Source organism: Morone saxatilis, unplaced genomic scaffold (genome assembly GCF_004916995.1).
Source record: "Morone saxatilis isolate NCDOM2014 unplaced genomic scaffold, NCSU_SB_2.0 Contig17, whole genome shotgun sequence".
Classification (NCBI taxonomy): Eukaryota; Metazoa; Chordata; class Actinopteri; family Moronidae; genus Morone; species Morone saxatilis.
In genome coordinates this window covers 12389992-12406810 of record NW_023339729.1, presented here as the reverse complement: position 1 = coordinate 12406810, position 16819 = coordinate 12389992, and the positions used below count along the sequence as shown (strand labels likewise).

Genomic DNA, 16819 nt, shown 5'->3' with positions numbered 1-16819 from the left:
TCTATCTATCTATCTATGTTCTCTGCAACTACTTGGTCATTTCCTCTTTCTTCCTCCTGGTGGCACTAGTCACAAGTAACCTGACACTTACTGCTGCTACAACTACACTTTTTGTTACTACTCTTACTAATATTATTAAGTATATTATTAAGTGTTTCTTTTACTATAACTTGGCGCTATTATTGGTAACACCTGCTATAGTTTCTGCGGTCATATCGTCATTTGATTTTCTTATTTATTTGTTTTTATGGTTGGAGAAGTGATAAGTAATTGTGTCCTCATCTTTCCTATAGGAGGATGAACTGAGAAAGCGAGCCATAGAAGAACTAACTCTACCAGAGCAAGACAAACCCAACGTCAGTATCACACAAACACCCACTGCAGGTAAAAACTGATTCAGAGCAAAAGACAGGAGATGTCACTTGTTTAACACATAGTTAAAAGATAACATATTCATTATTGCCTCCAGTTATTTCTACAGGTATGTGGTATTTGAGGTAGCTATTATATTGTGTGTTTTTAGTCACAGCACACCATTCTCTTTAATGATGATGGGTTTGCACATTCGCTAATTTTGTCATAAGACACCGGTTTTACAATTTAACTATCTGTAATGCAGTGTAAACAAAAGTGAAAAGTAACGGAAGAAATCATTAAGTCAATCAGCTAATAAAACAAATGTAAATCATACAAAACCTGTCTTTAAAAAGGTACATAATTTACCTGATGTGGTCTTAAAATGTAGCTTCTTTTTTGTTTTATTTTATTGAGAATAAAGGCTGTAGTCAGCTTGGATGTGTCGCCACATCTCTAATAACATGTAACTCAGATGTTTCTATGACAAAAACATAGTTTAGACAAAAACGTTGTGTAGATAGCACAAACAGTAGTAAGCTGCTTCGATTTGATTCACTGACGTGACAACAGGTACGGTGGACCCTACGCTGTGATTCCAAATTATTTATTTTCTGACCTACTATTTTCTACAAGGGAGTGTTTCCAACTCAAAAAACAGACTTGGGTGTAGCTTAAATGCCCCAACTCCATCCTTCAATTTCAAGTTGAAGCCTATATAAGCAAGTATTTGCCCTCATGTGTGTCACTGACTGTTGCCTTCAAAAGTCTGTACATTTGAACATACTGTCACAGCAGAACCAGAAGAAGACCGCGAGGAAATGGCAGAGCTTTCAGCGGCGCCCATGGCCAAACAGCCCTGCCAGTGCTGCTGCCAGACGTATTCTGAGATTCTCAGCTTCCTGGAGAAACGCTCAGAGGCGGAGCAGCGATTGCGAGAGGAGGAGCTCGCTCTGCGCCGGGAGGAGCTAGAGATTCAAAGGAGTAAGATTTTCACAGTAGTGAGTAGTGAAGTGTGATTTTGTGTGATTTTAAATGTAAGGGGGTTCAAATATTTGTCATGTTATGTGGATATTATCATCTTGCAAAGTGGGTTTTAATTAGTTTTAAAGCCACAACTTGTTATTAGGGCATCAATTGTAACTAAAATAGGCATTAAATCCTGTCTGCTGATGCAAGGCCATTTATAATGCAAGGCAGTTATAAATGTCAGTTGAAAAGGATCAAAGTTTTCTTTGCTGATCTCATAATAAAGGAGGAAATAATTGCTGTATATGCTCACTGTTGATGCTGCCATTATCCTCAAGAGGCACTGAATTACAGATTTAATTTCTCTGTTTTTCTTTTATTCTCAGGTAAGATCGCTCTGGAGAGGGAGCGTCTGGGAGCTGAGAGAAAAGAGAGGGAACGGAGATTTGAGCTGGAGAGCCAAGAGAGGCAGGTCATCTTGGACCTGCTAAAAGAGAAAGTGCTAAAAGGCTGACAGAGGAAAACTGTATCACCTGAATTTTAATGCCATCTTAAAAAAAAGAGTCAAACATGTAATACAGAAAAAAAACGTGGTCGACTCTAAAAAGAGGAAAGAAAACAAAGAAACTAGAAGTGAAAAGAACAATGGTTGTTGGTTGTTACATGTAGGTCAAAGACCTGCTAACATAACCGAACAAAATCTGATCAAAGAAAGGAACAGTGAATATTTGAAATGGAGGAGACTAATGGAAGATGTGCAGTTGCCTTTGTCGAACTTAAGTGAATACCAAAAGACACATAAAACTGCTGACAGTGTTTAAAAGCTGCAATATTTGCCTAAACCAGCTGCTGATCCATATAGATGGCAACAGTTCCACAGATCCCACAAACTGCATGAGGATTTAAAAGTGCTGCAATTACTGGAGTGTCATCTAAGAAATAGTATGCAGAAAAGGGTGCGGTTTCTTGGGTGTGGTGATACACTGAGCCAAAACTGGCTGTGGACAGGTGTGCCAAGTTGGTCTGTTGCACAAAAGTGGATAAATGCATTCTTAATGTGACACCAACAGCAGTATGTTTTAACGAGTCCTGTTCACAGTCTAAGGGACACCATTCTTGGTGCAAAGATGTATATTTAGGCATTTAACATTAAGGTTATAGTGCAGCTCAAGGTTTTTGAAAATCCTGTAGCATTAACATATTAATGACTTTACTTATTTTTCAATGTGAAGACATTTTGATTAAAATAGAAGTAAAATTATATTTTAGTGACCCACTGTACATTGACTGGTAAGCACTTTTACACATATTTTTACTGAAATGATTAGGTGTGTTACATTACTTTTGCTATAAAACGGTTATTAGTCAACTGTATGTCAACATCCTCATTATGAATGGTTACTTCCAGATGTCATACTGTCATAGGTTAAAGTTACAGTATTACACAAACATGGATTTCATGACAGGAGCACTTTATGTTCCACTGATTTACAGGGTGTTTTTTTTTCTATATGTTGTTCATAAAAATGATTTAAATTAAAATGTTATTTTTCCCCACAAGTCCCCACAACACTGCCATGTTGTATAAAATCAAAGCATGTAAAGACAATACAAAAAGAAATAATTTTAAGCCAAGTTTGTGTGGGTTCATCACATTGACAGTATACAGTACATAATCACGCTAATCATCACCATCATTCAACTTACAATGTAAGTGTCATTTATACCACATACAGCTTTATGAATTGGTGACTCATTAAGAGTAATTTTTCAAAAGAACTATGAAATTGGATTTTACCCTAAATGTGCACATCTACATATTATCATAATAAGGTTCCCACTAATCCAATGAAGCTTAAAACTGACTTTAGCAGGCTAGTATTTTAAGCCTGCGTTAAAATCCTTGGAAGAACATTGGTGGAATGAACATTTTTCAAGTAGGATATGTGCTTACTTGCACTGTAGTTGAGTATTTCCATTTCATGCTACTTTAAGATAAGATAAGATGTTCTTTTATCGATCCCCCGTGGGAGAAATTCAAGTTTGACACAGCAGCACAGGAGAAATATAGTGCAAAAAGTGTAGAAGAGTGTAAAAATACAATAAAGAATACTAACTAAAAATATTATAAAGATATAATAGAAAATATAGAGACCATAATTAAAATATATACACCATATGCAGTATAAACTACATTTTTACTTTACACTTATCTGCTACATTTCAGAGGAAAATACAGTACTATTTCCTCCACTACATTTATCTAAAAGCTTGGCTAATTCCATGCTACACCCTTTCACCCAGTCAGATTTGACATACTAAACATTATGATTATTATTATGATTATTCTATTCATTTATCATTAATAATGCACCACCAATGTGACAACTACAGCACTCTGCACAATGGGCACTTTTTCTATTTTGCTGATAAAGAATTGAATGCAGGGTTTACTTGTAAACAAGTATTTTACAGTGTGTTTACTTCTTGTTGAGTTGCCTGTAGATTTGGGGCAAAAAAACTTTCTCACCGCTTTTCGATCGTTGCGCTTTAATTGTAGGTCACACGAACCCCAGGCGCTGATTGGTCGGCATTATATCGTCCCCACCCTCTGTTGTTACCCTCTAGTCTGTGATTGGTTCTCTTCAACGTCACTCCCTCTTTTCATCCACCCAATGAACGTGTGCTCGTGGCGTCTTCTCCCCTGCTGCCACCGCATTGCTACAAAGTTTACAGTAGCTACATTTGAATGCTACCGGCGGAGTTCTGAATTTACAACATTGTTACAGCGCCCTCGAAGTTTTTTTTGTAACATTTAGTGCGTCTTCATGGTAAAATAAACCGGTGTGTGTGTCCTGGAGACGATGAGACTCAGTGGCCCGCATGGAAACACAGAGCTCAGCTTTCCCTCTGCTGTCGTTGTGTTAGTCCGGGGTTTTTGTGTTTCTAGTTGTGGTTGTTGACTCGCTATCAACAGCACGAGTGTTGCTCCCACGTTACATGTGGAGCATGTGCTCTCTGTTATTTTAGGTTATATACAGGGTTGCGTTACACAGCTGCAGTGGATTTTGTTTTGTTTTTTTGACTTAAAGATGGTGGTGGCAGTGTAAACTACGCAGAGTTTAGATTTTAGTGTGAAAGCTGCTCCTCTGGTAGGCTAATAACGGACGAGTTTGACGATCTTTGTGGGGGAAACGTAAACACATATCACATTGACTCCAAAGAACAATGCCTATTAGGCGTTTTGGGGGTCACAAGTCTCTGGTCTCTCTCTCTCCAAAGCTGTCGTATGGTTACAGGAAAATGAATATTTCAAGAACTGGCTACCGTGTTTTTTCTGCCAACTCCACCACCGCCTGCACCGAGCTAGCCAAGAAGATCACAGAGTAAGTGAGGTTTATACAATACCATCATGATTAATGTCATTTCATCTTTCGAATTTTGAGGATTGGCCTATTTATTTATTTATTTATTTATTTATTTTTTACCTGCCATGTACCCTGACAGTGCACCTGGGGGTCAAAGCTGCAGGTGAAACTGAGGCCGCTGGGTGTGTATTGTTTTGAATGTAATGCAGTGAAGTTAGGTAAAAGCCTACCAACAAACACTGCATATAGTGTGGAAATCATAGGCTAACATAAAGGCATGATGGCACATGGCAGGTGGTACACTGTTTATATAAACAAATACTGCAAAATAGTTTTAGTTATCTGTTTGTCTGATATCTATCACTTTTAGCTCGTCACTTGCAACTGAAACGTATACCCTTACAAACAAGGCTCAGCATCAATTTATGATGTATTGCTTTAGGTTTAAGTGGTCGAAGTGCTTAAGTTGTTATGGACACAGCAACATTACCCCTACAGCCCTAACTTATCATTGTCAGCAAATGGATCAGCTCCCCTCCCCAGTCCCCTCCTTTTCAACCAATCAGATGCTGGGACATTTGCCCCCTGGGAGGCCACATCAGAATGATCTAATATGACTTAACTTCAGAGATATTGGTAGGGACTGTTCTTGGAGAGGTGTCACTTCTTTCTGTTTAAAAATGTGATTTAAACCTTGCTATGACACTACCTTTAGGACAGCACTCAAAAGTAAGGATGTCCTGAGAATAAAGTCTCTGGGACAATATAGAAATGTATCATTACAAATGAAGTTATTGTGTGTGTGCAGAATATAGAACAGTTACACAATTGTTAGACGTTCAAATTTGAGAAATGAGGTGACTACAGCTCTAGGTTACGCCACATGAGTGCTTACGCACACAAAATCAATCATTGTGTTGCCAATTTGACTTTTGCGCTAGATTTAGTGACTTTTTAGGCCTTCTTAGTTACATTATTAATAAAACGTGACTAACAACAAATTCAGGAAAAGGTGAGAAATATAGTCAGTTATATTGTAATTCATTCCCATGCATGCTGCTCAGAGTAATTGCAGTCCATGCCTTTTCTGCCAACATCGCCGGGGTCTCTTCCTCTCCTCTTCCTCGCCATATGCAGGCAGTCAGTAGGTGTGGCACATTTGACCTTCTCTCTCTCTTTCTTTCCGGATCTCTGGATTACGGTGTTCCTTTATCTTATATGTAAATAGTTAGTTTGAACTTGTAAATATTTAAATAGTTTGTTAATATTCCCTTTGAAGATTTCTTTTTACCTTTTGTACTTAACCCATTCATGTTTTGATTGTGAATTTGTGATTGTTATAATATTAACAATATTAATGTTCAAATCATCTGTGTAAATTTGCACTGCAGTTGGCAGTGATGCATTTATTGATCCAACTGTTAAAAATGAACAAGAAACAGTAACTCAACCAATAACAAAGTAAATAATGAAAACTGATTGTGGCTAAACACCTCAGGTAATTTAAATGTTTTATTCAGATAGAAGTGCAGGCAACAACTAGCAGAACTTCCATGGCGGACCAGAGTGAGTCAAATGTTGAGGCGAGTTACTGAAATAAAGTAAAAACTAGTATATTCATTATGTAGAATGAATTATAAAACTTCAATTTGGGACAATGTTAAGTCAAGTCTGGGACAATTGAAAGTAGAATTTGGGACAATAGTGGGACAAAAGGTTAATTTTGTTGGTATGAATATCATCCGAAGGAATTTTTGGCAGAAAATACTACCAAATATTGGAAACTTCGAAGTCATTCAACCTTCAAAGAATTGACTAAACCCTTGTTCTAGCATTCACTATAAGGCTCTTTTAAGTCTTAAGCTCTTTTTCCCTTAATCATCATTTCCCTTAAGTGTAATTGCAGATGAACAACATGCTGTGCACATACACTGTACAGTGAAGATGAAATATTATTAGGCTATGATTAATTCTATATTTCTCTTGGCGTAGAAGATTTAGGAGGACCTGTCAGTGAGAATAACTGCGATGAAAGGAGTTTACTGTGCAGATACCGGTCTGTTAAGGGTCTAAGCACGGCACACTTATTGTACACTGGTTGTTACTTTGGCAGGCAGACATCATTTACTAGGCAGTGATTCATAGGGCATTTAAAAGGGTATTGGCTGGCTCAGTAGAAAAACAAGTGATACCAGGTAAGATTAAATAAAAACAGGAAGTTTGTTTGTCAGTTTGTAGTCCTTATAAAAACACTGACTGATATGTTGTCTTGTTGTTTCCTTGTGGAAATCAGGGAGCAGACCTTCAGACTGGTTAGACTTGTCAGACAGCCAAGTTGCATTGCTCAGATAGTGAAAAACAACTTAACTTTCTCAGTTTACACTGTTTGGCAACATTGCAGAACATTATTGGGGAGGCCAAATAGAGTTTTCTTGCAGGGCAAAGGTTAAATTACAACATCAGCATCAGCACACAGAAAATGTCAATGATTTCTGTACTGAATTTTACTCAGTGGTGCATGTGGTGACTGGGCTGTGGTTTAAACACCCCTGCAACTAAAGTCAACTAAACTAAAGTTTTTTTTTTTAACCATGTATTTCTTCACTGAATGTGATTAATAAGGTTGTTTATACCTTCTCCAAACTGGGTCTTTCCCTTGTTAGGAAAATGGAAATATGAACAGAAATAATACTTCAAGCACAAATCCCATATCCTTTGATTGTTCTTTTTTATTTGTCTCACTTGAAGGTACCGTCATCATAATAAATGATGGTATTATGTCAAATATCGGAAGGTTGAGGGATGTAAACAGGCCGAGGCTACAGAGGCAGAGAGGCCTGTTTTGTCTAGCGGGATCAATGCTGACTGTCCTGGCAGAGACTGTCACCAAGCCAAGCTCTCACTCAGCTGTGGCGTGCTTTAAAGAGCCATCAAGTTCATTCTTTAATATTGGCACTGTTCTGTGATGGGTCGGTTTTCAAATGAACCGCATCATTTTCCGCCCTAGGCACAACTGTGTTCATAATGTGTTTTTTGTGAATGTTTTGATGTTTTACTCTTTGAAGCTGGTCTACTGAACTGAACCAAACCTTAACAGGCATCCTTTATGGCTTCCACATTTTGTTTCCCCAGAGCCCTCCATCTACTACATCTATTAATGGAACACATAAAGGTGTGTGTTTTATATTTTTAACACTTTGTGATCTGTTTGTTTTATCCAGACGCTTGGGTGTGGAGTTGGGAAAGTCAGTGGTTTATCAGGAGTCAAATAAAGGTAAGGCTGATAAATATCCTCAAGTCCCCAATTTCCACAATTAATGTCCTAGATTAATTAGCTGTGCTTTAGTGTCTTCTTGATTTTGCACTTGAACCCACTATGATTGTGTTTTTGTGTTTTTGTTTTCAGAGACTAGAGTGGATGTGAAAGAGTCTGTCCGTGGACAAGACATCTTTATCATTCAGACCATTCCCAGGTGAGACACAACAGTGCTCTTGATACCTTAATGCTTTATATTAACAAAGAAGTATATCACTATGTACAATGTGATGAACCCCTTCAGAGAAATGTCACCAAACTCCAAACTGTCACTCGCAGTCTTTTGCCTCTCTGTTTTGATTTTACAGCCCGTAAAGCCACACCTCTGTGGCCATTTCACTTTAACCAGATGAGTCTTCTGTTTGTCCTTGTTAATCAGTTATTTGCTATGACGATGAGGTATGCTCTGAAAGATAATAGTTCACATGACAGGACTTCACATTTTGCAGCTTCCTGTATCGAGCGTGTACAGATCCAGCAGTCCACTGACCCACCTGTCTGAGATATCTGTTTTTTTAACAAGCTGTCGATGCCAAAATGGCTGTATCCAGTATCCTGTTACATACCAAGTAGTGAAACTGTCATAGGCATCAAAATGACAACCATCATGGTTGTGTATCAAAATCCACCACAGTAACAGAGTTTTGATTTCTTGCCAGTGGGGATGGTGATTTAAAAATGTTCTGTCAACCAATCCTTTCTTACTTTCAGATGTTGTTCCTGAACAGAACTTTGTATCTAGGTCATGTTTATCTACACAATTTGCTATTTGTTTCTTTCATAGAAACTTGATCAATTATTATTATTATTCCAATAAAAGGCCACATAAAAACAATGGTAGTAAAAACAGTTTTACATGGTTTACTTTATTTACAGAGTGGTTTATGGGATGATAATCTTGTAAACAAACATGACACTGCTGACTCATCAGTCGCCATCAACATATCCATCTGTGCCTGTTTGGCTCAGACTAATTGCACACCAGCAGAGCGCTTTAGTGGGTTGTGATGTCTGATATAGTCTCTTGAATTGAATGTGTTGTTTCTCAGAGATGTCAACACGGCCATCATGGAGCTGCTGGTTATGGCATATGCCCTGAAAACGTCCTGTGCCAAGAACATCATCGGGGTCATTCCCTACTTTCCTTACAGCAAGCAGTGCAAGATGAGGAAGAGAGGATCCATCGTCTGCAAGCTGCTAGCTTCCATGTTAGCTAAAGCTGGTATGTGCTGTGTGTTGTAATTTCCTTTGTCATTATTTGTTATTCATACTGACTGAATGAAAGCTCAGATTAAAGTCAGAAAACCGACTAATGTAGCAAGCAACCTGATGAAATGGTCCAAGTTGGATTAGTTTTATTCCAGTCTGGGTCACGTGTTGACAGTCTGAAAAATAAAATTCTATAGTATACGAAATGTAAAGATACTATTGGAAGTCTTCAGATCCAATCGCTGCCAGTCATTCTCACAAAAACCTTTTGTTTAGTATTTTCCGACTGACATTGGCACTGATATCACCCGTTCTGAGGGAGACATACCCTCAGCTTTCCCTTAAGTTAGCTTTGTTATATAAAGCTCACTAACCCCCACTCCCTCTGTAGTCTATACAGTCTGCGTTGCCTGCAGCTCTCCATCCAAAATATCACCCACACTCCAGGCTTTTTTCTCCTTTTTGGCGTTTTCAGCACAAATGTCAGTGCATATAAACAGTGCAAGCTGTCTGTTGCTGTCCACCATTGTCACTGGATTTACGGGATGGTCAGTGTGTTGTCTAGTTTATTTAGTCAATCTTAAGGTTTATGCTCCTACCTGACTGTCAAAGACAAAAAAACTCTGTGCAAGTTGTTGGAATGTGTAGTTTGTCCTGTCTTTGTAGGTTTCAGCTAGTCTTCAGTTTTGTCCTAAACTTTAGCTGCACATAACAGAGCCACTTGCCACTTTTCAAATTACAGTATGCAAGCCTGGTTGCATAATTTATGTTAGGCACAGTCCAGGGGATGTGTTAAATAGTGTATCACATTACTTGGAACTTTTTTTTTTTACAAACTTAGAATTTCCCAATTTTATACTGAATACCAGATGCACCTGGGGGCAATCTATTTATGTGTACAATCATCATGGCAATTTATATTTTTATACCAAAATACCTCTGTAAGACCTCTATAAATTTGTGCTTCAAATACTGCAGAAATGTGTTCTGAACTCATGCATGTGTATGTCTTTGGTGTTGCAGGGCTAACGCACATCATCACCGTGGACCTCCACCAGAAAGAAATCCAAGGCTTCTTCAGCTTCCCTGTTGACAACCTGAGAGCTTCCCCCTTCCTCATCCAGTACATCCAGGAGGAGGTGAGGCTATATTACACTGTACTCTGGACAGTGTAGTGTCATAGCAATGATGGTGTTGGAACTAATTTATAGTCAGACAATATTTATTCAGATATAAGTTCAAAGGTCAGTTTGATGTTGGAGAACTAAAACTAATGTTTCTCTTTTTTTAAATCAGATCCCTGACTACAGGAATGCCGTCATTGTTGCAAAGTCCCCTTCAGCTGCTAAGAGGTAACAAGAAATCCTGGGACAGTCAGAACCTGAACGTTCACATTTTCTAGTTGCATTCTCAGATTTACACTTGTCGTACTGTTGTAGTTTCTTTCTTTAGCGTTCTCATAGTGCATTTGTCTTTTCACATCACCACTTTTTTTTGCCTATATTTGTGTGTATGTGTATTTGACTCTTGTGTGTCTACGTGTTTGTCTATCGCAGAGCTCAGTCCTACGCTGAGAGACTGCGACTCGGGCTGGCAGTGATGCACGGAGAGGCCCATCAATCAGAGTCAGATATGGCTGATGGTCGCCACTCTCCCCCATTGTCCCGCACCACCACAGGACACACCGGCCTGGAACTGCCATGTAAGGCACACATTGCCACTGCATGCCTGTTCACAAGTTTCTCTGTCTGTTGTGTTTTTTCTGTAACCTCGGACAGTCATTACTTGTATGCAAACAAAGTGGCTTTTTTTTTGGGTTTATATTGACTCTGGTCAATCACAAACATTTTCTCCCTGAAGAACGTTACGTTTATTTTATAACTCAGGTCATGTGTGCGAATATGAAAGCCATATGCTAATCTACTATTAATCTTTTTTTTTAAATATCAATACAAACAATGTTACAAAAATTATGATAATCGTTTAAAGTTTCATTAAGCACAAGAGCAAGGCATAAAGACAACCGTAGACTAGAATGCAACCATAATCTGCAGGAATGTTATAAATTGTTAATGGCTTTAAAATGATGGAGTGTTTCCACTGCAGACGGGGGAACTTTCCATTCCTATCAAGGTTTCTTGGAACTATAACTGCTAGCCACTTCAGATATTTTGTTGGGTGATGTGGAGAGCTAAATTTCCAACAGAGCCATTAGAGTTTTTTGAATTTTGAGCTGTGTGGCCAAGGTATGTGTCTCTAGCCACACAGAAAACATAAACCAAAGTTTTGTTCCCCAAATTGTTAAAAATAATATCTAACAGATGTCTTGGGAGCTTTTTCAAAATACTTGTATATGTTCTCCTTTCCTTTTGCTAATACCTCTGAGTATGTAGCAGTATGAGGGCTGATCTTTGCTCACAGTTTTAGCCTCTCTTTAAGCTGCCTAAAATGGCCAGCTTAAGACGAGTAATGACCATGCTGACCTTGCAGGCACACACACACACACACTCAGCATGTTTCAGGTTAGACCTGCCCGAGGCATTGTTGTAGCCAGCTGTGAAATAGGCAATGACAGACATTGCCTATTTTTTTTCTTCCTCAGCCAGATCTGTTTCTCTCCTCATCTAGTCTTGTCCCGTCTGCTCTCTTTTCAGTTTGAATTAACCTTCTTTCTCTTCTTTATCCCCCTCTGCTTGGAACTGTTTTATGTCAGCCATCTCCGTCTTCTCCCCAGCAGGAGCTGAATCAACACTCATTTCAGCCGCCTCTCTCTCTATTCATGTACTGATTATGTGAAATGTCAACTCATGGTACAGAAAGGCTTCTTACCACTGAAAACGGTTGCTCTGGGATTTCGATCCTCTTCCTCAGAAAAACGATGGACGTTTTTGGGCATCAGTGAGCGCTCTGTAGTGTGTTGTCTGTTTGTTGTATGTCTAAATGTGCATTAATAATTTCTGTACCATCCTATCTTTTGCCAACGCAGGCAACAGACATCATGTCCCATTCCCTGGGATAGAGCTCCCAAGTATGATCATAACGCTTTTGCTTCCTGTTGATTGTTTATGCTTCACTGCATGGAATGACAGAATGAGTTACTGAGGGCTTCCACTTCATTTCACATCTGGACTTTCAAAATTTTAAATAAAAAAATCCTATATTAGGTGTTCGTTATATCAGTCATCCTAAGGAGTACAAAAAAACAAAAGAAAAACTCCCTTACTAATAGTAACAAATTCCTATAGACACTTATATATGGGAAATATGGGATCAGCAATGCAAACTTAACTGTTGATGAAACCTATTTGTCCAGCAAAAGGAGAGTTTATGTCCCACACCATGTAGAATCTAAATTCTGTATACAAAGTATATCAGTATTTCCCTGCAAGTTCAGATCTGTGCATGTCAGCTCCCCATGCAGCAAAACTGTCAGCCCACTTTATTCTTGGCTCCTTCCTAGAGCTAAATCAAAAGCTGTCTTGAATATTGATGGCATCCTTATTGACGTAAGGCATTTCACACACTGACCCCAGCTTACCGCTGAGGTTATGAAGGAATGTAGGACATGCATTACTTCTTCCAGCTGTGTTCTCTGTGCCAGCGCTTTGTGTTTTAAACAAGAGATCAGTTCAACAGAAATACAATGGCTATGGTAAAACATCTGCCTCAAATAGGGGACTTTTTTGCAAAGAATTTTAAATGAATGGGTAAATTAAACTCTTGGAACATGTCTGGCCCAAGTTTGTTCCCCCTACATATGAGGATATGCACACAGCAGACTGTTAAAGCCTGTCTGTTTATGCTTTGATTTTGGCAAGGGAAAATACTTTACATGGTTTTTGTAGTGGGGAGCTGCCCTTTCCTAATACATTAAAGCACGTGAATCATAAGATGAAAATTTGTTTTCCCCAAAGTGATATTTGTTGGAAGCCCTCAGTCTCAAATCCTCTCAGTTAAAATGGTTTTTGTTCTTGTTATATTAAGCATTATTACTGGGTCGAGAAACTGTGACGTTAGCTGCTTAATATTAAAATTTAAGGGATGAAAAAAGAGAGTAAAGACCCAGTAGATACATGAAACTGTAATTAAATGTGGGTAATTAACCCTGCTACTAGATTTAGGTTATGAAATACAGATTGTAGTTAATTACTTGCTTAACATGAACATAATCATGCCATCATAATCATTTGCTTGATAAGTTTTGAGTTGTGGGCTTGGTTATCTTTTTTTTATCTTCTTTTTTTTTTTTTTAAAGAAAACTATTCAGTTTCTTGGTTTCCTTTCCAACCCAAAATTCCTTGACCATTCAAATATTTTTAAATGTTTAGTTTTGCACAGAAGCCTTGCTGGATGGTCTTGTGATGGATTTGGGAATGGACCTCTAAACGTGCCTTGCTGTTGTTTGGAAGAAGGTTACTGGTATGGTCAGGGACTCAGTGTGGGGGGGGCATACAAGTCAGATGTGGTGGGTTCAGGACCTGGATCGATTATTTCTTGAAATCCCTTCAAGTACGTAAAACATTTGAATGTGCATGTCGGAGTTGAGAGATTTTATTTTTGCAATATAATTTTTATAATTTATTGCTCAGATCTGATTGTGGTTTGGCTGTTTACATTATTTGGTAAATGTGGCCCATATTAGATTCCAGTGTGACCAGGTCACAGTCCTGAAGTGACCCCCAAGATTAATGTAGATCTAGAGTGACATAAAAGTCACATGATTTAAGATATAATTGTTCACACTGAGATTGCATGTAATAAAATCTAACCTGTATCTGTTTTGGACCACATATGAAAGGGTCCCAAATCAGAATTTAAAGATCAGAAAGAAAAGTTATTCTTTTCTCAACATCAATATTGTTATTTGTTAAATATAGTGTTTGATTAGATTGCAAATAATGATCGATCCTGGTCTGTGGTTTCTAAGTTCTACACCAACTTGTCCATCTACTTCTATACCAAAAGTAGTCCATGCACCATGTAAAACCATCTTAAGTCTTGGTTTGGATTTAGCCTCAGCACAAATTTGCCCCACAGAGTGTGTGTTCAGTGGCCTGCACTTATAGGACTGATGCTGTGGTAGCTGGAAAGTTGTTGGGGTAGAGCTTTCTTGCATGATGTTTGCAGGTTTTTAACCAAATCCCTTCTTACCAAATCTCCCTTAACTTTGCCTCCCCTCAGGAATCCATTCCTGATTGGAGCTTCAAGACAGACCTCCACTATTCTCCATAAAGTAATTTTCCTTCATTTGTGTTTTTCAGTGATGATGGCGAAGGAGAAGCCACCTATCACTGTTGTTGGAGATGTTGGAGGCAGAATCGCTATCATTGTTGTAAGCTTTTATATCATTTACTTTTAATAAATATAAATATAAAATATATATCCCCTTGAATAGTAGTAATTATGTACGCACATGCAGGTCAGAGCATACACATAAACTTATACACATGCAGTTGATGTGGAGAGATGTGGACAGACAATGCGATGTGTCTGCTGCAGTACAGCCTCGTGAGTGGTTAGGGGTCAGGAGTGCCCCCGAGGTAACACTTCAGCCCCAAGTCCACCTCCGCATTGACTGGTCCATGCTGGACTGGAATGCTGGGCACTCTGATCTCCAAGCCAGGAACTAATGCCACCCACACTTACTTAATAGTTAAATATATTTATATACTATATGTATATAATGAAACACAGGATGTCATAAAACATCTGTATTGGAAAGATTCTGTGTGAGGAATGGCTTTGATTTTTGGCTAATCCTGTGTCGTAAGGAAAGAGTGAGGTTTTCACATATTAATCATCCAGTTAGCTTAGGTGGGGGGGTGCTTATGTGCAAATGTTTGTGACAGATTATTTTCCATTTGGCATTTGTTTGGTGTTCTACTGGTTTTGTGGGATTCAGAAAATTAATTGCTGAAGTGGGAAAGTACCACAAAATATCCAAACAAGGCCAAATACTTCTGGGGATTTTTGCACTAAACTAGATTCATGTTAGTCATGCCACTTCATTCCATAGCCTATCATCTTTCAGAACTGTCCGGACCAGGATGTGCTGACCCAAAAAATAGAACCTCTTGAGAATCAGTTTTCCAGCAGTCCAAATATATATATTTCTCTTTTTCCTTTTTTCCCTTCTGCTGTCTGATGTTCAACCCTGTGGTCACTTTCTCAGGATGACATCATAGATGATGTAGAGGACTTTGTTGCAACAGCAGAAATCTTGAAGGAGAGGGGAGCCTACAAGATCTACATCATGGCTACACATGGCCTACTGTCTGCAGACGCCCCAAGACTAATCGAGGAGTCTGCCATTGATGAGGTAAAATAAAATGTGTGGATCGCAAACTTATCTGTGTCACCCCATCCTGTCACTGACATTAACATTCAAAGGTGCTTGGAAAATTTGTTTTAGTATGTCAAAATTCGGAAGTTGACCTATAGCTACCCTCAGTGAACTAATCTCATTCATTTTAATTTTTTTTATTATCAGAAGCTTCAATAACCGTAACCCAATCCCACCTGAGTACATGCACAGTCCATACTGTAGACCAGATCAGCATTTTACCTTCCTCCTCAAAAAATGTAAAACAATCACTCGTGCACATTAGTCTTTCTAAAGCAAAGATTGGTCTCATGGTTATCTGGGGGCTTTGTTAATGTCTCAGTGAGGTGTGAATCTAGAGAAAGAATGTAAAATTTAACTTATAGTAACATGACTTTTAGAGAGTTCCTTTATTATAAACCTTTTCAAAAGGTATAGGGGACTTTCCCCTGAATTCTGCTTCTCAACAACTTTGTTGGTAAGATACAGTGACAGGATTGGCTTTAATTATAGGGGAATTTTATGTCATGAGAGGGAGGTATTGACATTAAATAATTACGTAAAATTAGTTTGGGGTTTCTTTATATGCAGTTATGTGATTATAGCATTTCCATGTGGCAAAATTCATAAGAAGTCCCATAGTTGGTCTCATAATTTGTCAATTTTAGCTTGAGAAGAAGTTGGAGAGCTGCCTGAGAGCCTAGACTCTGTGCTGCAAAGTCCTCACAGGAAAAAGACTAACCAAAAGGCACTAAATCTGTTGTATTGCGCCTCCAGGTGGTTGTGACCAACACTGTGCCTCATGAGGTGCAGAAGCTGCAGTGTCCAAAAATCAAAACTGTGGATGTCAGTATGATCCTGGCTGAGGCCATCCGGCGCATCCACAACGGAGAGTCCATGGCCTATCTGTTCCGCAACATCGCTGTGGATGACTGAGGCAACACACACACTTACATTCCTGCATACACACACACATTGATGACCAAGAATCAAGTTTACTGCAGTTTCTGCTTTAATCTGTTGTTTCTCTTTGTTTTCCTGATAAACATGTTGACAGAAATTGGCTTTATTTACTGTGTTTCATACAAAGCAAGTCAAACTCTGCTTTATTCCTCTGATATGTTACATAGTGGGACTGTACAAACAATGCAAACTATTTCACTCAACTAATATATGCTTCCTACCACCTGAAAACATGAATAGCACAACATAATGTAATGTGTGCAGCCTATCAGTATGCTGTAGAGTTTGACAAATAAAAATGATTCTTGGGTGAGTAAA

General features: G+C 38.6%; 2 protein-coding genes across 3 annotated transcripts in view; both read left to right on the top strand.

Annotated features, from left to right (window-relative positions):
• The window catches only part of si:dkey-45d16.4 (scaffold attachment factor B1), a 5267-nt gene extending 2323 nt beyond the window's left edge, over positions 1-2944 (top strand). Inside the window, exons 5-7 of one of the 2 annotated variants that reach the window (XM_035659373.1) lie at positions 294-384; positions 1153-1338; positions 1710-2944. In XM_035659373.1, coding sequence (XP_035515266.1) covers positions 294-384; positions 1153-1338; positions 1710-1837 — 405 coding nt within the window. In that variant the 3' untranslated portion in view covers positions 1838-2944. Of the gene's footprint in view, positions 1-293; positions 385-1149; positions 1339-1709 lie in introns of both variants that reach the window. The other variant, XM_035659372.1, reaches the window with a different exon arrangement.
• Positions 2945-3992: 1048 nt separating this feature from the next.
• On the top strand, positions 3993-16819 carry LOC118327105 (phosphoribosyl pyrophosphate synthase-associated protein 1-like). The gene is made up of 10 exons (XM_035660327.1): positions 3993-4709; positions 7913-7965; positions 8098-8164; positions 9057-9229; positions 10240-10355; positions 10513-10568; positions 10773-10918; positions 14478-14548; positions 15389-15535; positions 16316-16819. The coding sequence occupies exons 1-10, from the start codon at positions 4552-4554 to the stop codon at positions 16472-16474; spliced, it is 1146 nt and encodes a 381-aa protein (XP_035516220.1). The 5' UTR covers positions 3993-4551; the 3' UTR covers positions 16475-16819.

Excerpts from the sequence above, each read along its gene's own strand:
- LOC118327105 (XM_035660327.1), top strand. The coding sequence starts at position 4,552 with ATGCCTATTAGGCGTTTTGGGGGTCACAAGTCTCTGGTCTCTCTCTCT. Across the intron at positions 8,165-9,056 it reads ATCATTCAGACCATTCCCAG|AGATGTCAACACGGCCATCA; the intron begins GTGAGACACAAC and ends GTTGTTTCTCAG. Across the intron at positions 10,356-10,512 it reads TCCAGTACATCCAGGAGGAG|ATCCCTGACTACAGGAATGC; the intron begins GTGAGGCTATAT and ends TTTTTAAATCAG.